Here is a 25,474-nt window from a genome sequence, read left to right as displayed (position 1 = left end):
ATTAGCCTGTGATAACAATAGACGACGAATTTAACTCAAAACATTTTTCCTCAAAATTTTTGAGGAAAATGTGTGTAAATTTTGAATGGCCCACCTGAATTTGAAGACATTTCCGACGTTGAAGTTGAAGAAGTTGAAAACCATTCTAATACAATAAAATAAAAAATAATAAATAAATAATAAAAAATAAAAATAAAAAGAATAATAAAAAAGGAACAACGGAAGCATTCTGAGTACATTAAGTTGACTGCACTTTGACCTTTTTTTATTCTCAGCTGATTTTTATACGTTCTCTGTTTTTTATTTCAAATTTTTAATTAATTTTTAAATTCTTTTACATCTCCTTATTGAACAGTTTTAAACATTTCAAAACATTTCATCGTATAAAATTTTAATAGGAAACCTTGCTATCTGAAAAATTCAAATATAGTATCAGCGTGCACTTTTAATAAAGGGACAACCTTTCAATAAAGAATTTGGCCATAATTTAAGACTACTAGCAGAACTGGCAATGATGCAGCACGCACATGAACTAGAAACATTCAAAGAAACCTCAATTTGTTAAAAATTTGGGTTTTAATTAGAATTAAAATTAATTGGATACGTCTCCACATTCCAGGTAAGCAAATTGTTTTATTTTAAAATTACAATAAAACCATTAGGACGGTCAGGGTAGTGTCTAGAGCGCAGGCTGAGTGAATACAAGTTTGCACAAATATACCTGTTGTGTCATTTTTGCCAATTGGTTGTTATACCTATGACCAATTGTAAAAAAAAAAAATGTAAAAGAAGATGAATAAAAGACGTTGAATAAAAGATGATGAATAAAAGATGAATCTAAAATATTATATTTTCGTCATATTTTGTGATATTTCATTAGGGCCAGTCAGGGAAATAGATTCTAAATTGGAGCTATAACAGATAAGTACCCAGATAGAAATTAAATAAATTTTAAATTTCTTAATTATTTTTATTAATTTTAATTAATATTAAATTTCTTAATTAATTTGAAAAATTCTTAAATTCTCTTAGATAAAACTTCTCTCATTAAAAAAAAAAATAATGCACAAATTTCCCAATACACAAAATAATGATATTGTGGAATTAACTATTCCTCTTAAGAACAATAAGTAGTTTTCCAAAATAAAAGTCAAAATGTCAAGTGGTGCTGAGTAGCCTTCGTGGTACTATAACTCAAAATATAGGGATATTCTTGGACACATATATAATACAAACTTATTTGGATTTAAAAAAGTTCTTGACTGCTAAGAAAAATAAGTGCATTAGACAGTACTAGCGAAAATAAAATCGTGTTATCTTCCCTAAAATGATGGTACCATATTAACCTTCTTAATTACAAATGGCGGATAATGATGGTAAAAATGGTGCTGAAATTCCTTTATCCCCCTCCCTAAACTTGTGGCACAATATTAACCTTTTTAATTAAAAACGGTGTGAAAAATGGTGCTGAAATCGTTCTTCCCCCCTCCTGAAATAAGGGAATGATGTTAACATTCTTAATTACAGAAGATGGTGAAAATGGTGCTAAAATCGCTTTATCCCCCCCCCCTAAAATGGTGGTATCATATAAACATTCTTAATTACAATAGGAAAGAAGCCTCCCTTACAACATTTCCCTATAAAGTTTTACGAAATTAATGGAAATAGGCAAATGAATTGCGAAATTTTAAAAGAATCTGTCTTTGACAAGTAGTTTTTCAACTTGTAGTTTTTTACTTGACAAGTCCTTTGTCAAAATAAACTCATAATTCTATAAGAAATAATGAAATGAAGTGATAACAGCTACATTTCATTTTAGAAGAATTGAATCGGCCAAACTTCAACTGAAATGAAATTTTCATCTTATCCATAATTCTTATTGGATGGATTACTGGGCGTGAATTGAAATAATATATAAAATTAGTGGCTTACCTGAAATTCATTTTCTTTATTTGCATTTCCTTTTCTTATAGGCCTGTCAAGGATAAATTGTCTAACATTTTGCATGCAATGGTAGTTACGCAGTTTTTCATGTTTATTGCCAAGTTGACTCACTGCTTCATCAACAACTGGCTTCACATTGCAAATTTGTAGGTCTAACAACAAAAACAAAATGATAAATAATGCGAAAAAAAAGGCAGCAAAAGGAAGCAGCTTTTTGAAGTGGAAAAATATAGAAAAGAAAAAAAAACAGAATAAAAAGACAGGTAAAGATTTTAAATTCAGTTTAGCTAGGGGTCCTACTTCATTTCACGACAATAAATTCTTTCCTAGCCAAAATTATGTTTCAAAACCTTACTACCGCAAAATTATCTTTCACAAATTGAGTACAATTTCTTAAAGTGAAAACTGGAACAAAAGAATATTAAAAAAAAAAACTATAAAGCGCAACTTGCTATGAAAAGGCCAATTTTATTGTACTGGCTTCACATTGCAGATTTGTAGGTCTAAAAACAAAAACAAAATGATGAATAATGCGAAAAAACAAATCTGAAATCAAAATTCGGAAAAAAATCTAAAAAAAGAGTTGTGTTCTAATTATCACACGCCTTGTTCTGATTTTCTTTTAAAGCCTCTAATATGTATTCTATTATTTATGTTATCTTAATTCACTAAAATTATACTGCTATCTAAATAAAAAAAATCACTCAAATAAAATCAGAATTTCAGAACCAGAATAATTTATTCTGAAAACCGTATCCGTATCAAATCCGAAAATTGTATATTAAACTTTATCTGTATGCTTACAACATATGTATGCCCATAGTCTCACTTTTTTATGAGAATAAATTTATTTTAAGTGTATAGTTTACTTATTAGTAGATTATCGTTACAGTAACAGTGTAACATGGAACGTACTAGTGTATTGTAACACTGTAGCTGTAATATTGTAACACTATATATGTAGCTCATAATCTCAACTTTTATAACACTGTAATATCTGTAGCTCATATATGTTGCTATATATCTAGCTCATAATCTCAGATTTTATAACACTGTATAAGCTATATCTATAAGCTCTAAGCTATAACCTATATATCTATAAGCTATAGATTATAAGCATAATTTCAACTTTTATAACACTGTATTTGTAAGCTGTATCTATAAGCTGTATATCTAGAATCTATATCTATAAGCTACGTGCTATATTTATAGACTATAAGAATAATCCCAACATTTATAACACTGTATTTATAAGCTGATTCTATAAGCTATACATCTAGAATTTATGTCTATAAGCTATCTATATATATAAAAATAAGTTGTCTGTGTGTGTGTGTGTGTCGAGTGACGTCATGTTTGTGTGTCGACTGACGTCATGTTTGTCGACTGACGTCATTTTAAGGATTGAGCTGTATGCGTCATGAAGCTGTTTGTCGACTGACGTCATGTTTGTCAACTCATGAAATTACATACCGGGACACGGGGACACAAATGACGACCGGGACACAGGGAATATAAATGACGACCGGGAACCTCAAAGAGAAATTACAGACTGGGACACCCGGACACAAATCACGACCGGGACACAGGGAATATAAATGACGACCGGGACACAGAGACACAACTACAACGGGGACGCCGGGGGCACAGGAGGGATATATAAATGACGACCGGGACACAGGGATCGTTCAAATAGGAATTACAGACCGGGACACCGGGACACAAATGACGACCAGGACACCGGGACACAGGGAATATAAATGACGACCGGGACATTCAAAGAGAAATTACAAACTGGGGCACCAGGACACAAATGACGACCGGGACACAGGGAATATAAATGACGACCGGGACACAGGGACACATCATTAGAATAATGAGGTATAGATCTGAATACGGATTGTTTTTCCATGGACAATTATATGTTGCATATTCAAGAGTCAGTAAACCTGACAATCTATTTATATGCAACATATATATATATATCTATATATATAAAAATAAGTTGTCTGTCTGCCTGTGGATCAGGTGACGTCATGTTTCTGTGTCGGCTGACGTCATGAAATTAGTTGTCGTCATTTTTGCTTTGACGGTGACGTCATTAGACCGAGACAGAGGGAATATAAGTGACGACCGGGAACCTCAAAGAGAAATTACAGACTGGGACACCCGGACACAAATCACGACCGGGACACAGGGAATATAAATGACGACCGGGACACAGGGACACAACTACAACGGGGACGCCGGGGGCACAGGCGGGATATATAAATGACGACCGGGACACAGGGATTGTTCGAATAGAAATTACAGACCGGGACACCGGGACACAAATGACGACCGGGACACCGGGACACAGGGAATATAAATGACGACCGGGACACTCAAAGAGAAATTACAAACTGGGACACCGGGACACAAATGACGACCGGGACACAGGGAATATAAATGACGACCGGGACACAGGGACACATCATTAGAATAATGAGGTATAGATCTGAATACGGATTGTTTTTCCCATGGACAATTATATGTTGCATGTTCAAGAGTCAGTAAACCTGACAATCTATTTATATGCACAGACAATGGGACAGCGAAGAATGTTGTATATTCGCATGTTTTACGTAGTTAAAAACATATATTTATATCTATCTCTATTCACAGGTGGGACACAGGGACACAACTACAATGGCGCGTAACTAATATGGCGCGTAACGACTTACGCGCGCGGGGGGGCTTGGGGGGGCGCGAAGCGCCCCACCAACTAGGTGTTGGAGTGGCGCGAAGCGCCACCCCAACAGCTAGCATATGTATAAATATATATATATATATATATATATATATATATATATATATATCTCTATTCACAGGTGGGACACAGGGACACAACTACAATGGCGCGTAACTAATATGGCGCGTAACAACTTACGCGCGCGGGGGGCTTGGGGGGGGGCTCGAAGCGCCCCACCAACTAGGTGTTGGGGTGGCGCGAAGCGCCACCCCAACAGCTAATATGCTATATTTATAGACTATAGATTATAAGCATAATCCCTACATTTACAACAATGTATTTATAAGCTATATCAATAAGCTAAAAGCTTATCTGTATCTATTAGCTATATGCTATAAGCTAAATTTATAAGGTATAGATTATAAACATAATCTCAACTTTTATAACATTGTATTCATAAGCTATATCCATAAGCTATATATCGAATAGCTATATCTGTAAGCAATAAGCTATGTTTATGAGCTATAAATTATAAGCTAAAAGCTTATCTATATCTATAAGCTAAATTTATAAGCTGTAGTTTATAAACATAATCTCAGCTTTTATAACATTGTATTCATAAGCTATATCTATAAGCTATATATCTAACAGCTATATCTGTAAGCTATAAGCTATGTTTATAAGCTATGGATTATAAGCATAATATCAACTTTTATAACACTGTCTACTATACGAAATTTCAACAATTTTTTCTACAAAAGAGACATTCCCAGCTTTTTTTACAAGAAAAATTATCTCAGATCCTTATGAGCCTCCAAAATTTCCTAAATATTAAAAAAAATTCAGAATCTGGCTAGTTCAAGGTCTTTCCTTTCTTAAAACAAAGAGAATCTTTTAGAACACTGATAATTCTAAAAATTCGTTGGGTAAAAGCTGTCAAATGATGCCGTTAATTTTCTATGTTGGTGACGCTATCAATGATGAGTTTGGGATTTTAAGATAATAAAAATCAGATAATGACTCGTATTTTGTAGTCCATTGTAAAGATTATAATTAAAGAGGCGTAAGCATACATTTATTGATATATATATATATATATATATATATATATATATATATATATATATATATATATATATATATATATATATATATATATATATATATATATATATATAGATATAGATATATATATATAAAGATCATGTGTGAAGGGTCCAGCACCCTAAAGAGTCAGCGTTAGACGGCGTTGATGTTTGTTTTTTTTTGTCAAGACTAGCACTGGTTTCCACTTTTATAAGCTTTTAATTTTCAATTCTTTTTACTTTTCACTTTTAGTTTTTCACTTTTAGTGAAAAAAATTTTCACTTTTAGTTGTTTTCTTTTTTTTCCCTAAAATATTACATTCAAAATCCTCAATTTCCAAGCCCCGCAAATGACAAATAAAGACAGTTGTTACCACAAATAATAATTTATACAAATAATTTTACTTTCTGTCCATTTCGAGTAACTTGAATAGCATAATTTTTGAATGACCATTTTTAAATAGGTCTAATTTTCAAAACATAATGTTGACACATTAGTATGAGCCTTCTTTGTTTTTACTCTTTTTTATTGTTTGTTTATTGTAGTTGCTTTATCATATAATTGTTCGCCCCCCTAGCCAGCTGAAGTTGTCAGCCATCTAAGCTAAACCAAACAATCACTAGCAGTGCTAACTAAAAAAATATCTTATATGAATAAAATAACAACGAAGTCGCTAATTAAAATGAGCGGATGAAGCTACAATTTGAGCGTCTTAAAACAAAACACAGTATGTGGCAAGAATTATTTCAGAAATAGCTTCCAATCACTATCACAGTTTCAACGTTGCAAAGTAGTTTCAACGTTGCAAAGTAGTTCAACGTTGCAAAGTAGTTTCACGGTTCCCCTATTGCAAAATGTAATTGCTGAACTTATCGGTTCTGGGGCTAATTGTTATATCTGGGGCTAAATGTCATACCACTACCCAAGAAAAAAGACAGTGTACAGCCCAAGTTTCAGAAGCGGATCTAAATTTTTGCAGCCGGACTTTATTTATTAAATGATTTGTGAGCTTCTTTATTACAAATTTTACGCTAATACCACAAGACTATATTCTTCAAAATTGTTCACTATTTCTTCCAAACTTTGTGTCAAAAACAACAAAATACAAGTAGAACAAAAGGATAACTTTTTTTCTCTATAAAACAACGGAATGCAGAACTTTAAATGAATATTTCGACCCTATCTATATCCAAATATAAAAAGAAAATCACATTAAAATACGATGTCAATATTTGTCTTGGTTGAATACGAACTTTAAATTAATATTTCGACCCTATCTATATCCAAATATAAAAAGAAAATCACATTAAAATACGATGTCAATATTTGTCTTGGTTGAATACGAACTTTAAATTAATATTTCGACCCTACCTATATCTATAGGCCATCCGCAGCATAACCAACGAAAAAATATAAAAGAAACTCACATTAAAATGCGATGTTGGTATTTGTCCTGGTTGAACTTCCCTGAAGTCATGATGCAGGGACTGTTTTAAAAAGATTTTAGTTTTAATGATTGTATTTTAATGTGAGTTTCTTTTATATTTTTTCATTGGTATGGACCTTGAATATAGATAGGGTCTTAAAATATTCATTAAAATTTCGCAATCCATTGTCTTAAAGAAAATAAAATTAACTATTTCTCTACATGTATTTCGTTGTTTATGATGGAAAGGCAGTGTAGTCATCGTCGCTATTTGAACTTGTGTCCGTCGACTTCTGAACTTTCAATTATAAGACTAATATGGATACATCAAAGTCCAAAAGCAAAGCATAGTGTGCAGTTATTTCACAAAGGCGGTTAACATTTAAAGTCACTAATTGCAAGGGTTGAGACGGGATTGCAATTACATTGTCTTAAAACAAAACAATGTATACCGCATATGCGTCTCATAGATGTCTTCCAAATTCTTGCACAGCTTCTGTTGAAAGGTTTCTTAGTTTTTTTTTGTTATGCATCTGAGAATTAACGAGATCTGGTTAACCGATTCTAAAAATCTGAAAATTAATTGAAATTTTAATTGTTCTGTTTTGTTTGTTTTTTCAGTACACTCAGTACAAGAAGAAAAGCAAGTTTGAAGGAACCCTTTTCTTTTTATTTCTCATCCTTCACTTAGCAAAAATTAAAGAAAAAAAGAAATATAATTAGTTTTGTGCTTCAGTCAGGCTGTAGTCCTGTTTGTAGCTGTAATCAGGGCTACGTACAGGGCTACATCATCTGAAAGGAAAAGATGGACGGTTATGCTGAAAGGGTTCACATTAGTAAATTAAATTTTTCAACCAGTACATAACTAAAAAGCGCACACATTTATGTAAATCCTCAAATACCAGGAGGAGGAGAGGGGCCTAACCGCAAAAACAGCATTCTGATCTTTATTGATGCCTTCTTTCCTCTTTTCAAAGCTTTTTCTTTGTATTAAAAAGTGTAATTGCACTTTTTCAATCCTCCACCACCTTTTCAGATTCCTGTCTATCGAGCTTTTCAGAAGCCGAAGGTTATTTTAGGGAGCTGCCGAAGATTGTAAGTGAGAATTATCAATATTAGCTTAATGCAGTCTACCGTTGCAGTAAAATACGACAAAATTAGCTCACATGTGTTTACAATCTAGCTAAAGTTCTATAACCAGTATTAATTATACTAACTAAATTATAAAAGCATTAGTCATATTTATATTAGCTTATACTGTTGGCTGACCTTCAGCATAGATTCAGGAGAGGGGGTGTCATTTTGCTCTAATTTAGACCTGGGAAGAAAGATTACCATGTTTTAGAGGAACAGAAAAAAATATTTATTTTATATGAATTACCAAGCATCACCAGAAAGCAGTGTTAAAAATGTGCCTAGTTTCCGGTTTCTAGGGCTGTAATGAAAGATACATTAAGACCTAGACGATGGCACAGATAGCACATATAAAGTCTGGCACAGATTGGCACCGACTGTGCTTTTGGCAAGCCATCTGGGGTCAAACGAAAAACAGGTCAACCCCAAATGGAACAGAAAGAGGTCGTAAGAAAGAATTTAAATGAAGAGGAAACTAAATAAGCAGGGCTAAGGAATGAAACTTTGAGCAGATTGGGGCAGAGGAGGAGTGTACGAAGATGTGTTAACCTAAGGCGACTTGGTGTTACAATGACTTGTTAGCAGTAGTAGGATAATTTTCATTGTAGTCCTTTCTTTATAGGTTTTTTTATGATATTTTTACTTTCCTGCTTATTCACTATTCTTTAAATATTATGCTATTTGATAACGAGGTCAACTATGCTGAGCCCCCTGGTTTTTCTTCCAGCCCACCAGCCTCCATTCTCTGCTCAGGAAAATATCCATCTCTGTTTTATTTTCCTATGTCTTTGTTTCTTTCATTTTGGCACTAGTTTTTCCCATTATTATAGTACTTATCAACTTACATTGTTGGTTAGATCTTAGAATAGCTTCAGGTGGTGGACCCATTTTGGTTAGGAGTTGCGTGGAAGGATATTCACTCATCAGACGTTGAGTAAAGGCACTAATTCGTTCATACTCCAGGCCACGGTAGACAAACTTTTTGTTCTGAAAAGTGAGAAAATAATAAAACACAATCGTAAATCAGAGTTCCAATTTTGTATGTCTCTGAATCTGCGTTATATCTTGAAAAATGACCGCTGAAAGTCTGCTAACAAAAAGAAAACTGACAGTAATCATATACTAATGGTAAACTAAACTAATCGTAACCTAAAAACTTAGCCAATCATAAACCGACAATAATCATAAACTAGTCGTAACAAGTCGTTATTAATCGTTCTAATCTGATCGTAAACCAAACTTATTATACTACTACTAATAATAATAACAACTCACTGCAGCACCAAGCCACCTGAGGCCAACACAGCTACGCACGCTCCTCCTGCAACCTAATCTATTCAAGGCCTCCCTCTTTACACCCTCCCAGGAAGTTCCCATTTCCTTTAAATCTTTATTTATGACATCCTCCCAACCCAAACAAGGACGACCTGCTTTCCGTGTAGCCCCAGACGGTTGGCCAAAAAGGACAATCTTCGGCAATCTGTCATCCTTCATCCGCAGAACGTGGCCTAGCCATCTCAACCTTTCTTTCATTATAGCCCTTGAAAGCGGGACTGAACCATAGTTTTCGTACAACCTACTGTTTGAAATACGGTCAGTCAGCCAGATACCCAGGACAATCCGTAGGCAATTTCTCTGGAAAACATCTAGTAAATTTTCATCTGCTTTTCGGAGTGCCCATGCTCCAGAGCCATATTTGACCACTGTCGTCACTGCAGCTTCCAATATTCTAATCTTGGTTTGAAGACTTATCTTTCTATTCTTCCAGACTTTTTTAAGTGTAAAAAAAAACCCTGAGCCTTAGCTATTCTACTTTTAACATCTTCACTGCTCCCACCGTCTTTACTAATAATACTACCAAGGTGAGTGAAGCTGCCCACCTGATCAATCTTTTCGTTACCCAACGTCACCTTTTCATCTTCACTTATTCCTAGCCTTAGTGACTTAGTCTTCTGCACATTAATTTTCAAGCCTATTCTAGCACCCTGAACTCGCAAAACCTCGAAAAATTCATTCACACTTATTATAAGATAAACTAAACTAACCATAAATAAAATTAATCAAAAACAGACAATAATCATAAGCTAATCGTGACTAGTCGTAACTAATCGTACTAACTTAATCATAAAATAATCGTAAACTAATCGTAATTGTAATTTGTTAGACCGTAAACTAATAATATTTATTGTAAATTCATAAGTACTAATTAAAATATATAATTATATATATAATATTATGATATAATAATTATTATTAAGTTATTGTATAATATGATAATTATAATAAATAATATATAATTATAATACAATATTATATTATAATTAGAATGTAATTATAAATTCATGAGTAAAGAAAAGACAATCTTGGTTTCAGCAGCAGCTGCAGCATAGTACAGATTGAACAAGAGCCCATAGAAGGTGAAAAAAAACGAATTTTGAAAGAAACGCAGAAGATAAGAATAGCGGATATTTTCAAGAGAAAATTTCACAAATAAGAAAAGTGAATAAAATGAAACCTCTTTTTTGTAAAAAGAATTTTGTACCAACAATAACAACAACATTCTGGTAATCTCTCAAGTTATCTTTTCAATATGCAAAACAGCGAAAATCCTTCTCAAGTAGAAGTCTCAAACTCGCATCCCTCGGGCCACATGCAGCCAATGGGCTGCACAGGCTTTCATAAACTACATTCATAAGTTTCTCAAATCAAGTAAAGTTTGATGAGGATGGTGTATTCGCGTTAAACCAGATTTGTACAAACAACGTGATGGAAAATATCAAATTTTCTCCTCGCAAATGTTTTTCTCATAAAACCAACTTACACATAATTATATTAATTTTGTTGCTAGTTGCATATTTGTTGTTAGTTGCTCCTTTCATCATAGTAGAAGGTTTGAATCAACCAAATGTTTTGCAATATCAAACATAAAATGCGAAATACTTTAAAATTGACCCAGTACACAGCACTATTCACTTAAATATATTTGTCTGGTATATCATACAAGGATAAGTCCTTGGCTAAAGCCATTCTATCAGCTGAATAAAACAATTGCTCTTAATCTATAAACCTGAGGACTAAAGATGTTTAATGACACAGATACTTCTCAATTATTAACCTAAGGCTAAAAATTTGGTCGACATATCCTCTACTCCTCCTAAAGCCGCACTGTTCTTCTCTTAAAACGTGTATTAGATTTGGTGGCATCTCGATCCTAGTAAACGTGTTGAGTCTTTTCCTCAATTACCATTCCCATCTGTGATTCATTCGAGCTTAATCACATTGATAGATTTCTTTATTTTCATCAATTCACCATGAAATCAATTAAATCAACTAGGAGTATAAACAAGAAAAAATTAGACAAATAAAAAGGATAAATAAATAGATATATAGGATATAGAAAAAGTAATACAATAGAATACTAGGAGGTCAAAGAGCTAAGAAGAGTGGCCTTGGCAATAAAATCACGTCATCAACAATATAAAAAAAGACGACAATCAAGAAGAAAAAAAATCCAGTGATAAAAAAACAACTAATCCATGAAAAGCAACTAAATATTGCAACAATAACTAAACCATTTCTCCGTCAATAAAGCCAAGTTCTCCAGATATTTAAATTTAACCTAAACCTCTGAATCCCTCAGGCAAAGCTGTCTCCCGTGGGTACCGATGGAACTACTTTCGATGTGTGAATACAGGCAAGGCTTCATAGCATACCTTAGCAAAAATTGACGAGGAATCAAACTTTCAGCTTCGTTACAGTATCCATCAAGAACTTCTGTGCATAAAGCTAATGGATATCAATATTTGTCTCATGCAAGGCCGTGTCAAGGGGGAGGGGGGTTATTGGCTTTGACACCCTTCCCCGAAATTTCTGTCTGACTTGTAAAAATGTGACAAAAATGCACATAAACTAATTTTATACCTTTTTGTAGGTTCTTTGTAATCCCCCACCGAAAAAATTACTCCCGCCACAAAAAAAAATCTGGATAGGCCTTTGTTCGTACGGATTCATCATATGTGAAGAGGGTGTTGTCGTATAAGAAACTTTGTTTTATGTGAGATAGGTAATAGATTTTATGACCTAACATGGTTTAAATCAGCAACAATTTTCTAATTTCCTTAGTGACCGAAAACACAATTTTCCTTATTAATTAGGTGAAAAACGGCAGATCATTATCGTGCAATTTTTAATTCAAAAAGTCAGCCCACAACCTAGTCTAGGGAACCATTTCGACAGCAAGATTCCGAATTCATGGTTGAATAAACGTTTTAACCGTTTAAATTTATCACTGAGATATAAAAAGCAGCTAATTTTACATGCAAAATTAAGACTTCCAAGTGTTAGTTTTATGGGAATCTATTTTTTATGATCTTACATCTGCAGGTTATTAACATATTTTTACAATTTTTACAATTAGATTTGCATTCTTAGGGCCTCAGAATTCTTCACAAAAAGTTTCAAGTTTCCAATTAAAAAGTTTAGCCATATACCACTATCTTTACTGCTATCTTTCGGCTATAATCTGCGTACATCATCTGACACTTCAACTAGAGTTGCTGAAACCCGAGTAATAACGAAAGGGATTAGTGTATGGATTGAAGCGAAAAAGTCTAGTAAGACTTGGTTGCGAATAGAGGACTTATGTTTTGATCCCTTTAAACTATCTAGTAATGCGACCTCTGTGGTTCCCTCCCCCGCTGTGATAGTCGGAGGTGATGAGTAATATGTGTGATTTGTTCTTTTTTTTTTAGTGATTTGTTTGATGTTTGTTAGTTGTTGTTGTTTTGGTTTTTTTTCGTAAGTTATGATATATAAATTTTTTCCTGGATTGGGAGATTTAGTTATGTTTTTGTTGTTTTTCATTTTGTATACAAGTTTTTTTCTTATTCAAGTTTTCTGTTTTTGGCCTTTATTTTTTCTGTTTCAGTTTCTTTTTTCACAAAAAATGAGTTCATCGTTCTGTTTGCCTAGTTGCTGTCCACATGTCATTGTTATGAAGATGCCAAGCTGGGTGGTGGGTGGCGCATGATGGATCATAGTTTGTATTTTTTTTTTAATTTGTCTGACTCTAGTTTGGGTGACATCTCCTCCTTGGCTGAGCGACTATCTCATCTTCAAAATAACCCAATTGATGTTCTTAGTTTGATAAATAATTCAGAAGGTCAGTCTAACAAATCACCATCAAATCCCCATTTTTCAGTTAGTAGTAAATACGTATCTGATTTAGATCGAGTTTCCAAACGAGATGGTAGATTCTCTGTACTTCAGCTTAATGTTCAGGGTCTTTGCTCTTTGTTTGATGAGTTGAAAAAAATAGTGCGTAGTGGCCACCCTGACTTCATTGGTCTTTGTGAGACTTTCCTTGATCAAAAAACGAATCTCTATTGCATCTCCCTGGGTACAAGATGGAATATTTGAATCGAAGTAGGATGGCTAAAGGTGGCCTTGCTGTTTATGTTTCGGAATGTCTTCCGTACTCTGTTAGACATGACCTGTCAAGAAATGAAGAAGGAATTTTTGAATCCATATTTATTGAGATTAAAACCCAAGCTAAAGCTTTGATTGTTGGTAATATATACCGGTCTCCTAGTGGGTCTGTTCCCTCTTTCCTTCAGATTCTTGATGAGGTCTTGGAAATAATCCAACTTCATTCATGTGAACTTGTAATTATGGGCGACTTCAACCTTAATTTGTGTGACCGGAGGTCATCCTCGTCCTTGGATTTTCTTTCGACAATGCTCGCTTGTGGAACACTACCTTCTGCATGCATTCCAACTCGCATAACTAACACTACCGCTTCTTTGCTTGATAATATTTTTTCATCTTTGACGTTGGTGCGAAATTCTATATTGATGAGTGATATCTCAGACCATTTTCTTGTTTTTTCCATGTATGATTTTTCCGATTCGTTGCCAAGGAGGAGCCAAGAAGCTGGTTTTTCCTCTTTAAAATTTAATGATCAGGTCGTTCGTGGAGTATTTCTAAAAATGGATCTGACATAGATTCTTTGTTTAATTCGTTTTATGATTCTTTGAAAGAAGTTATCTTTGATACATGTAATGCACCCCAGTCGAATCCAGCATCGAAAAGAACAACCCCTTTGAATCCTTGGATGACCCCTGGACTTCTTAAAAGTTGGAGGAAGAAAAATTATCGTTGGAAGGCTTACAGGTGCTCTAAGCCATTTTCGCGTGATTCTCGGCTTCAACTTTTCAAAGCTTATAGAAGAGTTTACAATTCGCTTTGCCGAAGGGCTAAATCGTTATTTTATCATAGAAAATTCTCTGCGTGCGGTAAAGACATTAGGAAGACATGGCAAGTAATCAATTCTGTTATCAGGCCATCTTTTCTGCCTCCTTCTGTCCCTTCAAGTGTTGTGATTGACGGGAAAAATGTAGAGGGTGAGCTAAAAGTTCAAGAAGCGTTTACTTCCTATTTTGCTAATATCGGCAAAACTACAGCCTCTTCTGTAAGTCCTTCTTCTTCTCTACCTGATTTTAGGTCTTATCTAGGACCACCTTGTCCTAAATCAATGGCATTGGAACCTGTCTCTGAAGCCGAAATAGCCAGAATTGTCAATTGTTTGAGGGGTTCTTCATCATCTGGCCCAGACCGTATTCCGACTAAGGTTGTCAAGTTCATTCTTCCTGTCATTGTGTGTGCCCTCACGAGACTTGTCAATCCTTCTTTTGAAAATGGTGTCTTCCCAAGTGCTCTAAAGCGTGCTCGTGTTATCATCCTTTTTAAAGGTGGATCAAGGAATGATCCTGCAAATTATCGTCCCATATCTCTTTTATCAGTGTTTAGTAAAATTTTTGAAAAAGCTATGCTTTCTCGACTTCTTGATTTTCTTAATTCTAAACTCTTTTTTCATGATTTTCAGTTTGGTTTTAGGGCCAAACATTCAACTGAGCATGCATGTGCAACTCTCTTGAATTATTTAAATTCAGCTCTTGACTCTGGTTTGATACCTGCTGCTCTTTTTCTTCATGTTCGAAAAGCGTTTGACTCATTAACACACAAGATTCTTCTTCTGAAAATGTCCCATGCTGGAATAAGAGGGAATGCTTATTCATGGTTTCTATCATATTTATCTGGTCGAGTCATCTCGGTTCATCCAGACTTTTCTAATCCTTCTGGAATAGAGTTTGGTGTTCCACAAGGATCTGTCATTGGGCCGATACTCTTTTTAATCTACGTCAATGACCTTATTAATGCGGTTAAAAATTTAAAACCTACCATTTGCTGTCGTCTTTGTCAACCAGTATCCGTTACTAGCTGTGACAAGAGTTTGTCCTTACCGGATACACTTATTGCTTTTGCTGATGACAGTACTCTTGGATCAACTGGTAGAACTGAGTCTGATCTTCGTTCAAGGATGATAGCCCTTTTTGAAAGAGTTAACCAGTGGTTTGATGTAAATTATCTTGCCTTAATTGTCGAAAAGTCATGTTTTCTCATTTTCTCCAGAGTCTCAAAAGCTTGCCCTGATTTAAATGAAATAATCGTATCAAGAGGTTCTCTAAGTAGACTTAAGGATCGTTACGTTCGATTCCTAGGCATCTTGCTTGACGAAAATCTTTCGTTCAAGTATCATATTGACCTGATTAAAATGAAAGTCTCCAGGAGTCTTGGAATCCTTAGAAAGCTCAAATATATATTTCCAGGGTCGATTCTTAGACTCTTGTTCTGCAGCCTAGTTCAGTCTTATGTTTCATATTGTTCTGTTATTTGGATGTCAACTTTTCCCTCGTCTCTGAAGCCACTTTCAAAACTTTATGATAAAGCAAGGACTCTTATTCAGGAAACTAACCGTTTTTCACTTAAACCCTTGCTTGATTTGAAATCTCTCTATTTTCTTTCTTGTTCTTCTTTCGTTTTTTTACAGTTGCACGGCCATCTTCCTGCTGTCCTATGTAATAATATATCTTTTGTTTCTGATCAATCGACTTATCATCTCCGCACTTCCAACAATTTACTGGTTCTTCACACACCGTCAGTGAGGTCTGACTTCAACCCTCTGACAGCTTGCAACAGGATCTGGAACACGCTCCCAGAGTTCGTACGAAGCTGCCACTCGTTTGGTATGTTCAAAAATTATGTTAGAGATTTTCTAGCTAGTAAATAATTTTGTTTGTTTGTTGTTTTTTTTTTTTTCGTCTTTATTTTTTATTCCGGTTTCCCTTGGAGTTGATGTCTCTGGATTGAGTTGGATATTTAATTGCGTTGGTGAAATCATGTGCTACCCCCTGCCTAGCTTGTCATTTTTTGGAGATTATTAAGGTGGGTGACTCCATTTTTGATTTTTGTTTATACTTTTTTGTTGTTGGTATTTTTTTCTCCCCTGTTCTTTCCCGGCCATGGAGCCTTATGGGGGAGATTGTCTTGAAGTAATTTTTTTGTTTATGGATTTTAATGTTAAATAAAGAACTCAACTCAACTCAACTGGAAGACAGAGAGACAGCCATTTGGATTTATATTCATGAAAGATAGAGTCTGGCTTTGAGTCTAATATAGGAAACTCCGATGACCCTAAACTGAAAAGAGTATGTCAAAATAATCAAAGGAAAAACTCAGACTAGTCTTTGAAAAAAACACTGACACCATCTAGCGCTACCCAATAAATGATACAAAGCAAGCTGCAAAATAAGATTTTTATCAACTCTTTTACTTTTACCTGAAATTCAACAAGTTGTCAAGTATCAGTGAACTATCTTCGTCTGTATTGTATTATCCATCAACAAATTGGGTACCCGATGGTAACAAATATTAATAATGTTAGTTGTATACAAAATAACTAGTAGCTATTATAAGACTACGTCGATTAAATCAATGACAGGTTTCAACAACTAGAGTGGGGATCACCTAAAAAAAAAAACATAAATATTTGTAGTTTACAACATAATTTAGCTAGCCAAGTGGTTGGCACGCTGGGTTTTGGATCCTTTGTCCAAGGGGCGGGGGTTCGGTTCGTGGTTTAGCCGGTTATTTGGTTTGGGACAAGGGTCAGTGGCGTGATTCTGTAAGCTCAGTCAGAGTCCAACCAGCTCTAATTGGGTACCTGAAAAAATCTGAGGAAGGTAAGCAAGAAGGGTGCATGAAACCACAGGATGCCTGACCCCCAGTCCCCCATTGTACTTCCTGACTGAAGCGCCTCGAAACGGAGATCAGCACCGCCGGTTTGGAGTATCCTTTACCTTATCTAGGATCAGTTGATGGCTTTTCTTATGCTCTTACATAATTTAATAATCGCTTCTGTAGAAATTAACAATTTAAACCCTTCAATTTTACTTACGCTTAATTGCAAGATGTTAGTTGAAAACAAACTTGCAGGAATATTTTCTTCTGGAATCCCTCAAGAATGACGTCAAGGCAAAACTGACGTCATTTTCGAGGGTTTCTGGCTCTGGATGCTCCTCACATAGATGCTCCTCCCCAAGGACGTATGGGGGGAACATACCTCGAATAACCCACTCCCCCCTCCAAAAAAGCCACATTGTTTCCAGATTTTTGGGTATTTCTTATTCAGATAATAAAACAAAATTACTTTTTTTAATTGTTGCCCCCCTCTCCCCAACAAAAAATTCCTAAGCACGTGCTTACTCCTCTTAAAATGACAATTTATTTAATAATAAATTGAACTGCTGCTTATCATTACTGAATTCAAATTATTCAGTGGAGTAAACTTACACGCACAAAGGGTGGGAAATCACATCCATAAAATCCAACGAAGAAAAATTCTGTCTCTGGTCGATGCTCCTCCAGCATTTTTTCATAGAACGTAGCCTGCATCCTTAGGGTAACAGGAATTTTAATAGTATTGTTTGCACGCTGTTTGTAGAATTCTGTCAATTCTTCACAGAGTTGTATCCCTTTCTCCCAAGCCTGTACAAAAATGAAATGAATGAAATATGCATGAATGAAATAATACCGTTACTAGAATTAAATTAAATAAAAACAAAGGAATATTTTTGAATAAATATTAGTTCGAATAGGAATAAATCATTTTATTAAACAATGAAAAAAATCAATCAAAAAATATACTGGATATTTCGATTACATGTACAGTGATCATCAGCAGAAATACTTTTTTATAAAGTTTATCTCTCACTATCAAAGCTCTTTTTATGCTTTTATCCTTAATAAGGTGATTTCTAAGTCCTGAATTGTAAACTTTCTGTTGATAACAATCACTATAAATGTGATCGAAATATCCAGTATATTCTTTTATTATTGTTTTTCACTGTCTAATAAAAAGATTTATCCCTACCCGAGCTTGTTATTCATCGCAATGGAGAGGCAGTGTGTTCTTTGATATTACCTATTTTTTTAATGAAAATAAATTGCAACTATAAAACTTGAAACAAACAGGTATGGTATTATTCTATAAATGAAAAGCTCCCTTATATTATTTTATCTATCTTTTCCGCAATAAGATGGGTGCTTTTACCTCCAAGAACACATGACATTTGCCTAATCGAAATGTACTATTCTAGAAACGAAAGTTGGTGGCAAGTTCCACTCTCCACATTGAGCTGAATGTGTGATAAGTTTCAAAATTCGGCCCAAAAAACACATTTTGAGGCTCCAAACTGAGTAACCAGCACCCTAATAGTTAGTGTTTAATTATAAAAAAAGAATATGTAAGTGGCTAGTGTTGCTGCAATAGAATATAATGATTGGGTATAGTGCTATACAAGCATATAGGTCTATAGTCACCATATTTTGCATATACTACATACATATTTTGCGATATACTATATGCTATATTTTGTATATAATATAGCCTTCAAAAATGGAAGGGTGTATAAACGGCTTTTAGATAATTTTAAAGTGATTGACTAACTGGAAATGGTTTTGAGTACGAGCATTTTAGCCGTATTTGGGCCAAATTTGTTTATTTTGGCGTAAAATGGTGAAAATTTGCATTTTTTGCAGTGTTTAATTTTTGAAAGATTTTGAATACTGTACAACCATTTGTTCGACAAAATTTTTGACAATTTCGGCAGAAAAAAAATAAGCACGGATCTGAACCAAAATTCGAGAAGAAGATGAAATTTTGTTTTTGCTGATAGGGCTTCGACACCTCCTCTTTAGGATTCTCAGCATGCTGAGTTTGATAATGTAATTTGCTTCAAGGTCACCTTTGTTTTTTACATTTTTTCTACAACTCTGCAAGTTTTCAACTCACAAGTTTCCTGTAATGTTTTGACAAAATATTAAAAAATTTAAGCAAAAAGAAACAAAAAAGTAAAAACATAAACTCACATTTGGAACCAAACTCGAGAAAAAGACGAAACTTCGTTTTTGGCTGATAGGGCCTCAAAACCTCCTCTTTAGGATCCCTTTATCCTTTTTAGGATATTGAGCTTGATATTAGAATTTCGTTCAATATCACCTCTCTTTTAAGGATATTTTATGGGGTTTTTTTCCCTAAAACTGTGCAAGGTTTCTAAGACCAATGAAAAATGGCTATCGTGTTTTAAGACAGAGCCCAAAGCTACAGAAAATGACTCTTACAGGTTATTCTGTAGTTTCTGTTGTTTCTTCTGTAGATTCTGCAAAAACATACAAGTAGGTAGTTAAGTTATAAGTGTCTTATAAACTGCGAGACTGCTTTTCGAGAAGAAAGTATATAATATTAATTAAATAGTATCAGTTAAATTCGCACAGTAAGTACGACTAGCTTTAAATTTAATAAATTTGAAATATTTTTAAAAAGAAAATTTTCTGATAAGTATACTGTTATTAATCTTCCAATTTTTAGGATTTTTGCTTCTATTATTAAAGGCCGTTATTTACTTAGCACTTGGTGACTTATAAATAAGTCATTTTATTTATACTAAAACACTCTGTCAAACATGGAACGGTTATTTAGCCCAAAAAACTCGGCATGTTGTGGGCCAAACAATACAATTATAAAATACCGAAAATACCATAACCATAAAATATCGAAAAAAAGCATGAAACGTTTATTTGGCCCAATACCACACAATATGCCACACAACACAGTTATAAAACACCAAAAAAACTATAAACAATACGCTCAATCAAGCAAACATACAAAGTAAATGAAAGGAAGAGTATACACTAGAACACAGTAAAAACATTTAAGAAACAAGTAATAATTACAATAATAATGATAGTGAAAAACAAAGAAAGTAAAGAAAACAGAAAAGACCAAGCTGAAATTATAATATGAGAAAAAAAAAATTAGACCAGAATGGTACCCAATTCACACAGTCTTGACATTGTGCCTAATCCTGGTGTAAATAAAATAATAAACAAACATTTATTATAAATAAAATTTATAAACTAGAGAGAATAGAGCATAATAGTTAAATAGAGAGTAGAGACAATCGATGTTATAGCATGTGAAAATTAAGTAGGCTTAATCGGCCCTTGAGTATTGGTAATTTATTTTGGATTATTTATCCTTTAATTAATGTAACTTCATCAATATAAATATGGATTAATGTACTACCAAGAACAGTGTTAAAATTAACTCCAGGATTCGAGAAAAAGTTGACACTGGATTCAACATTTCCTGTGAAGCCGAATATAGATAATGCACTTTTTTATTGCACAAGGAGAAAAGATTATGCCCCAAAACGGAAATGGGGATTCTCCGAAAGCAATATTTGGATCAATGTTATTTAGATTCCTCATTAATAAAGCTGAAATTAAAATGACCTCTTACGGCATGACCTTCTATTGTATTCAATTATTACTGTGAGCCCTAATGTAGACGATGAGCTTTTTATTGAGAATAAACTTTATCCCAAAAAGGAAATAATATTTCTCCGGAAACTCTATTTGTACCAACGTTATTTAGGTCCCTCATTATTGAAGCCGAAATTGAAATGACCTTTTATTTGATTTAGTCACTGCAGCGAAGCCAAATTTAGACGATGAGCTTTCTTAATGAACAATGAGAACAAATTTTATCTTAAAAAGAAAATGATGCTTCTCAGGGAACTCTTTTCGACCATATTTATTTAACAAACAAATACGAATTTGAAACATAGGGAAAATCTTTTCAAGACAGTGGAAATCAATTCTGTGAATATTTCGGCAACATGTCCAAGGGTCGTCTTCAGCACAATACGAGAAAGAGAGAGAAAAAAAAATATGTATATATAAATAAACTTACATTAAAATGCGAAAATTAAAACTAGTAATGTTAAAAACTTTTTTAAAACAGCCCTAGCATCCTTACTTCAACAAAGTTCAGCCAGGACTGGCAAAAAGATTGAAGCAAGACGATAAACTCATTCAAACAAAACATAACAAAGTGACTAAATGCAATTTCTCACAGCCAACCTTGCATTTTTAGCAGCCTGTCTTAAAGGCCTTTTCGAAACTGGAACAATACTATTATAAATTGGTTTAGTAAAATATTTTGTTAGATCATTTTTAACTAAATTTGAGTATAAAGAATTTAGTGAGTACTCCCCTAAGTCCCTGTTCAGAGAAATATTATTATTTATTTTGAGACTATTTTCGATTGATCCCTTATTAATAAAGCTGAAATTGAAACAGCTTTAACACAGGGGATTCGAGGCTGTCTAGCTATTTTATATATTTATTTTATATATAATATCTATTTTATATATTTATTTCTAGCTATAAATGCAAAAGCATACCTTTCCTTTATCAAAATAATCAATGATCTGCAAATACAGCTCCTCTTTTCGCTTCCACTCAGGCTCTTCCGGCCTCTTTCCATTTGATGGCAGAATTGAATTGCTCCAAAGCAGCATTTTAGCATAAAGGAACAAGGTCATCCCTGCTTCGATGTTATTTTCAGCGGTTACATGAAGGCCATGCAGCTTATAGACATAACGCACATACATATCTTGTCTATCTATTTCATCTTTGTAAAAGTTCTAAAATTAAATTCAAAAATTAGTGGAGGCCTTTCACAATTTGAAAAATAATGGTCATTAGCCTGCTGATAGTTTATCTATGAAGTTTATATAAGCTTAGAGACGTAACGCACATAGATATCTTGTCTATCTATTTTATCTTTACAAAAGTTCTAAAATCAAATTCAAAAACTAATCGAAGCTTTTCACAACTTGACCGATAATGGTGACCGGCCTGTTGACAGTTTAGCTATGGAGCTTATAGATGTAACGCATATACATATTGTGTTTATCAGTTTCATTTTTGTGAAATCTCTGAGATCAAGTAAAAAAAAAAAGATTACTGGAGGTTTTTGATAACTTGACCAATAATGGTTATTAGCCTGTTAACAGTTTAACTACAATTGACCGTTCAGTCAACCGGTCTGTTGACGGTAAAGCTGCAATTTGTAATTTAACTGGAACTCTTGACGGTCAGTTACTGTTCGTTGACAGTATCCAGGTACAGAGAATTTATTCTCGAGGGGTAAGCAATTCAGAAATTGAAACTTCAAAAAGAGATAGAAAAAAAAAGAATTCTGCAAAAAATATAGAAAATAATAAGACAATTTCTAAAACTTTGAGACTGGAAAGGGGGGGGGGCCAACGCAAGTGCTTGGTTTACAGGCATTTTGAATACTAATTTCTTATTAAACGACGGTATACTAGCAAGATTGATGAACGAGTAGAAAGAACGACAGGGTATATAAAACAGGAATATGAAATTTATGCCGTAAACAAAGTTTGCCACCTTACGAGTAATATATACCACTTGTGGGAGTAACGTATTATCTTACGGACGATTACGAAAGGTCATATTACTTAAACAGTTTTTAGTATTTTTTTTTTGAAGGTGAGAAAATGTCATATGAAACATTTAGCCGTGAAGGTAACGAAATGTCACATTATTTAAATAGTTAAAGGTCGGATATGACCTTCAGGAGTGAAAGCTAAAAAAGGTCATATAATATAGATAATTTCTTGTATATGGTCCTTACAAATTCTTAATATTCTAGCAAAATAGCCATTTCTCTTCCCGAAGTCAAATTAGCTACGCTCGGATACCATATAGGGTATGTGCAATATCTTCTGATAAACATTCCCAAATCCCATCTACATTAATCAGTCAGTTCTACAGGAAAATACAGAACTATGATTCTTACTTTTCACTTTTTAGTCACAAAGTGTGTAACTACCCCCTAAGCCTATATACTAAAATTTGTTGATTTTACAGTTTTTTACTTTAAATTAACACAATGCGGTATTATCTACCCATTATCTACCTTATCTACCTTTTGATCAGAGTTAAAAAAATACTATAAACTCAACTAATCAGCAAATATCTTTAAACAGCATAAGCATAGATACAGGCTTTAGGAAGGACACATTACTGGATAAAAAGATAAATGATAAGGATGCTCCAGAGCTATTGGTGACGCATAGGGTATTGAATTAAAATTTCAGTTGCTTGTTCTTTGTTACAGGGATAAGTAGCAAGCCTGTCCCCCAACCTTTCTGTAGCGGGGGTAAATCCCTGGGCCCGGTATTACCAAACATATCGTCAATCTACTGTACTACCACAGGATATACTACTGAATATTTCCAGAAATTTTGAAAAAAAATCAAACGATGTGTTCCAGTTTATTGCTACTTCATGTCTTTCGGATACATCACTTGAAATTTCGTAATTTTTTTCTTTATCGTCAACCTTGGTTGAAAGTCTGGTTAAGCGTGAATAATTCAGTGTTTCAAAGTTAGAAATGCGACATAAGGAACTCTCATATATGGCTTAGGCCCAGGTGTCCTCTCACCATCACCATCACCTTGTTCAATTCTTTTATTCATTGTTGTCTCGTGTTTTTTCTTCTTGTTCATGATCCACCTATATAATTTTATTTTGCGTTTGTGGGTAATAAATAAATTTACACAAAATAGACACTGCGTTTTACATCATAGTCCACATAGCACCCCTGACTTAGTAAAGGGCGACTTGTTTCCGATACATTATTATTGTTTTACTCCATCCTCCTCCTCATACAGAACAAATGTTCTTGGAGAGTTTGGGGATAGATCTTTTGATTACAAATCAAAATACTTGGGATTCTTTATAGAACCCAATCATTTAGAGCGCAGCCTACCGCCCTTTCAACGTCCCACATGCCCCCAAGCCCTTTCTGCATCCTCATATGTCGTAGGAACAAAGTTTCAAGACCGCGACTTTAATAACTTGCCAGTAAATTATATGCCTTACCAAGTAAATTATATATACTTACAATTATATCTTACCAACAACTTACCAGTAAATTATATGTGCAGCTCATTTGTTTATTGAGATTTTCATCCCCATAAAGGACCATTCTATAATCCAAGAGCCTTTCAAGTAATCTCGTCAGTGACGTGACGAATGAAAGACAATTTTCACGCCATGATAGATCACAGTTTCTAGCCTTCTCCATTAGTCTGCAAATAGAATAGAAATGAATTATCTGTCACACTCAACATAAAATTTTTAATTTTGATAAAAATAACTAATCAAAAATTGGCAGAGATTCATTTTAACTAATCTGCTGAACTTGTCTATTAGATTAACACTTACTGATTTTTCAGTCCTGGGAAAGAACTCAATGATCCTTTTAATGGCTGCAGCGATAGCAGTAACCAAGTAAAAAACGAATCAAGTCCAAGGTAACCAAAAGTTTAGAAATATATTTATAAAAAACTATGTGATGATAAAAAGACTGCCATTTTTAGTTTTTTTGGCCATCTGAATACGGCTTCATATTTTTTTTTTCTGGAAATTGGCATACCAACATTTCATGGCCTGAAAAAACGATTTAGATAGGTCAGGGCTTCGGGAAAATTCCTTTGTAACCTTGGAAAACATTTTTCATGTGAATTACGTCACATTCATATGCGTTTAAAGAGCATCTTAAATCATTTTTCCTGGGATAATTGAATCGTTTTTGGTAACTATGACGCATAATATGATGATATGATTATAATATGATGTAACTATGACGCATAATGCAAGATGATGAATAACTCTGAAATCTAAAGCAGAAGACTTTAAAGACTTAAAGACTTTAAAGAAACTTAAAGACTTTTAAAGACTTAAAGCGGAACAATCGACAGTGATAATTAAAGTAAATATTTGACAATCTATGACTTAAAACTAAGGAGTAATACGAGAATTACACTAATGCGTAATTTAGAAATTTCCAGAGTACATTCAATGGAACATACTTG

At 33.9% G+C, this 25,474-nt stretch overlaps 1 protein-coding gene across 1 annotated transcript in view; it reads right to left on the bottom strand.

The window, feature by feature from the left end:
* Positions 1 to 1,920: 1,920 nt before the first annotated feature.
* The window catches only part of LOC136034245 (dedicator of cytokinesis protein 3-like), a 248,524-nt gene continuing 224,970 nt past the window's right edge, over positions 1,921 to 25,474 (bottom strand). The window contains exons 26-30 of the mRNA XM_065715385.1: positions 24,526 to 24,688; positions 21,968 to 22,210; positions 18,012 to 18,206; positions 9,167 to 9,308; positions 1,921 to 2,096 (exon numbers count right to left, since the gene is read on the bottom strand). Coding sequence (XP_065571457.1) covers positions 1,921 to 2,096; positions 9,167 to 9,308; positions 18,012 to 18,206; positions 21,968 to 22,210; positions 24,526 to 24,688 — 919 coding nt within the window. The remainder of the gene's footprint in view (positions 2,097 to 9,166; positions 9,309 to 18,011; positions 18,207 to 21,967; positions 22,211 to 24,525; positions 24,689 to 25,474) is intronic.

The sequence above is a fragment of the Artemia franciscana genome, chromosome 13 (genome assembly GCF_032884065.1).
Source record: "Artemia franciscana chromosome 13, ASM3288406v1, whole genome shotgun sequence".
In the NCBI taxonomy this organism is placed as follows: Eukaryota; Metazoa; Arthropoda; class Branchiopoda; order Anostraca; family Artemiidae; genus Artemia; species Artemia franciscana.
The sequence above is the reverse complement of the archived record's forward strand: the minus strand, read 5'-3'. Positions and strand labels throughout refer to the sequence as shown.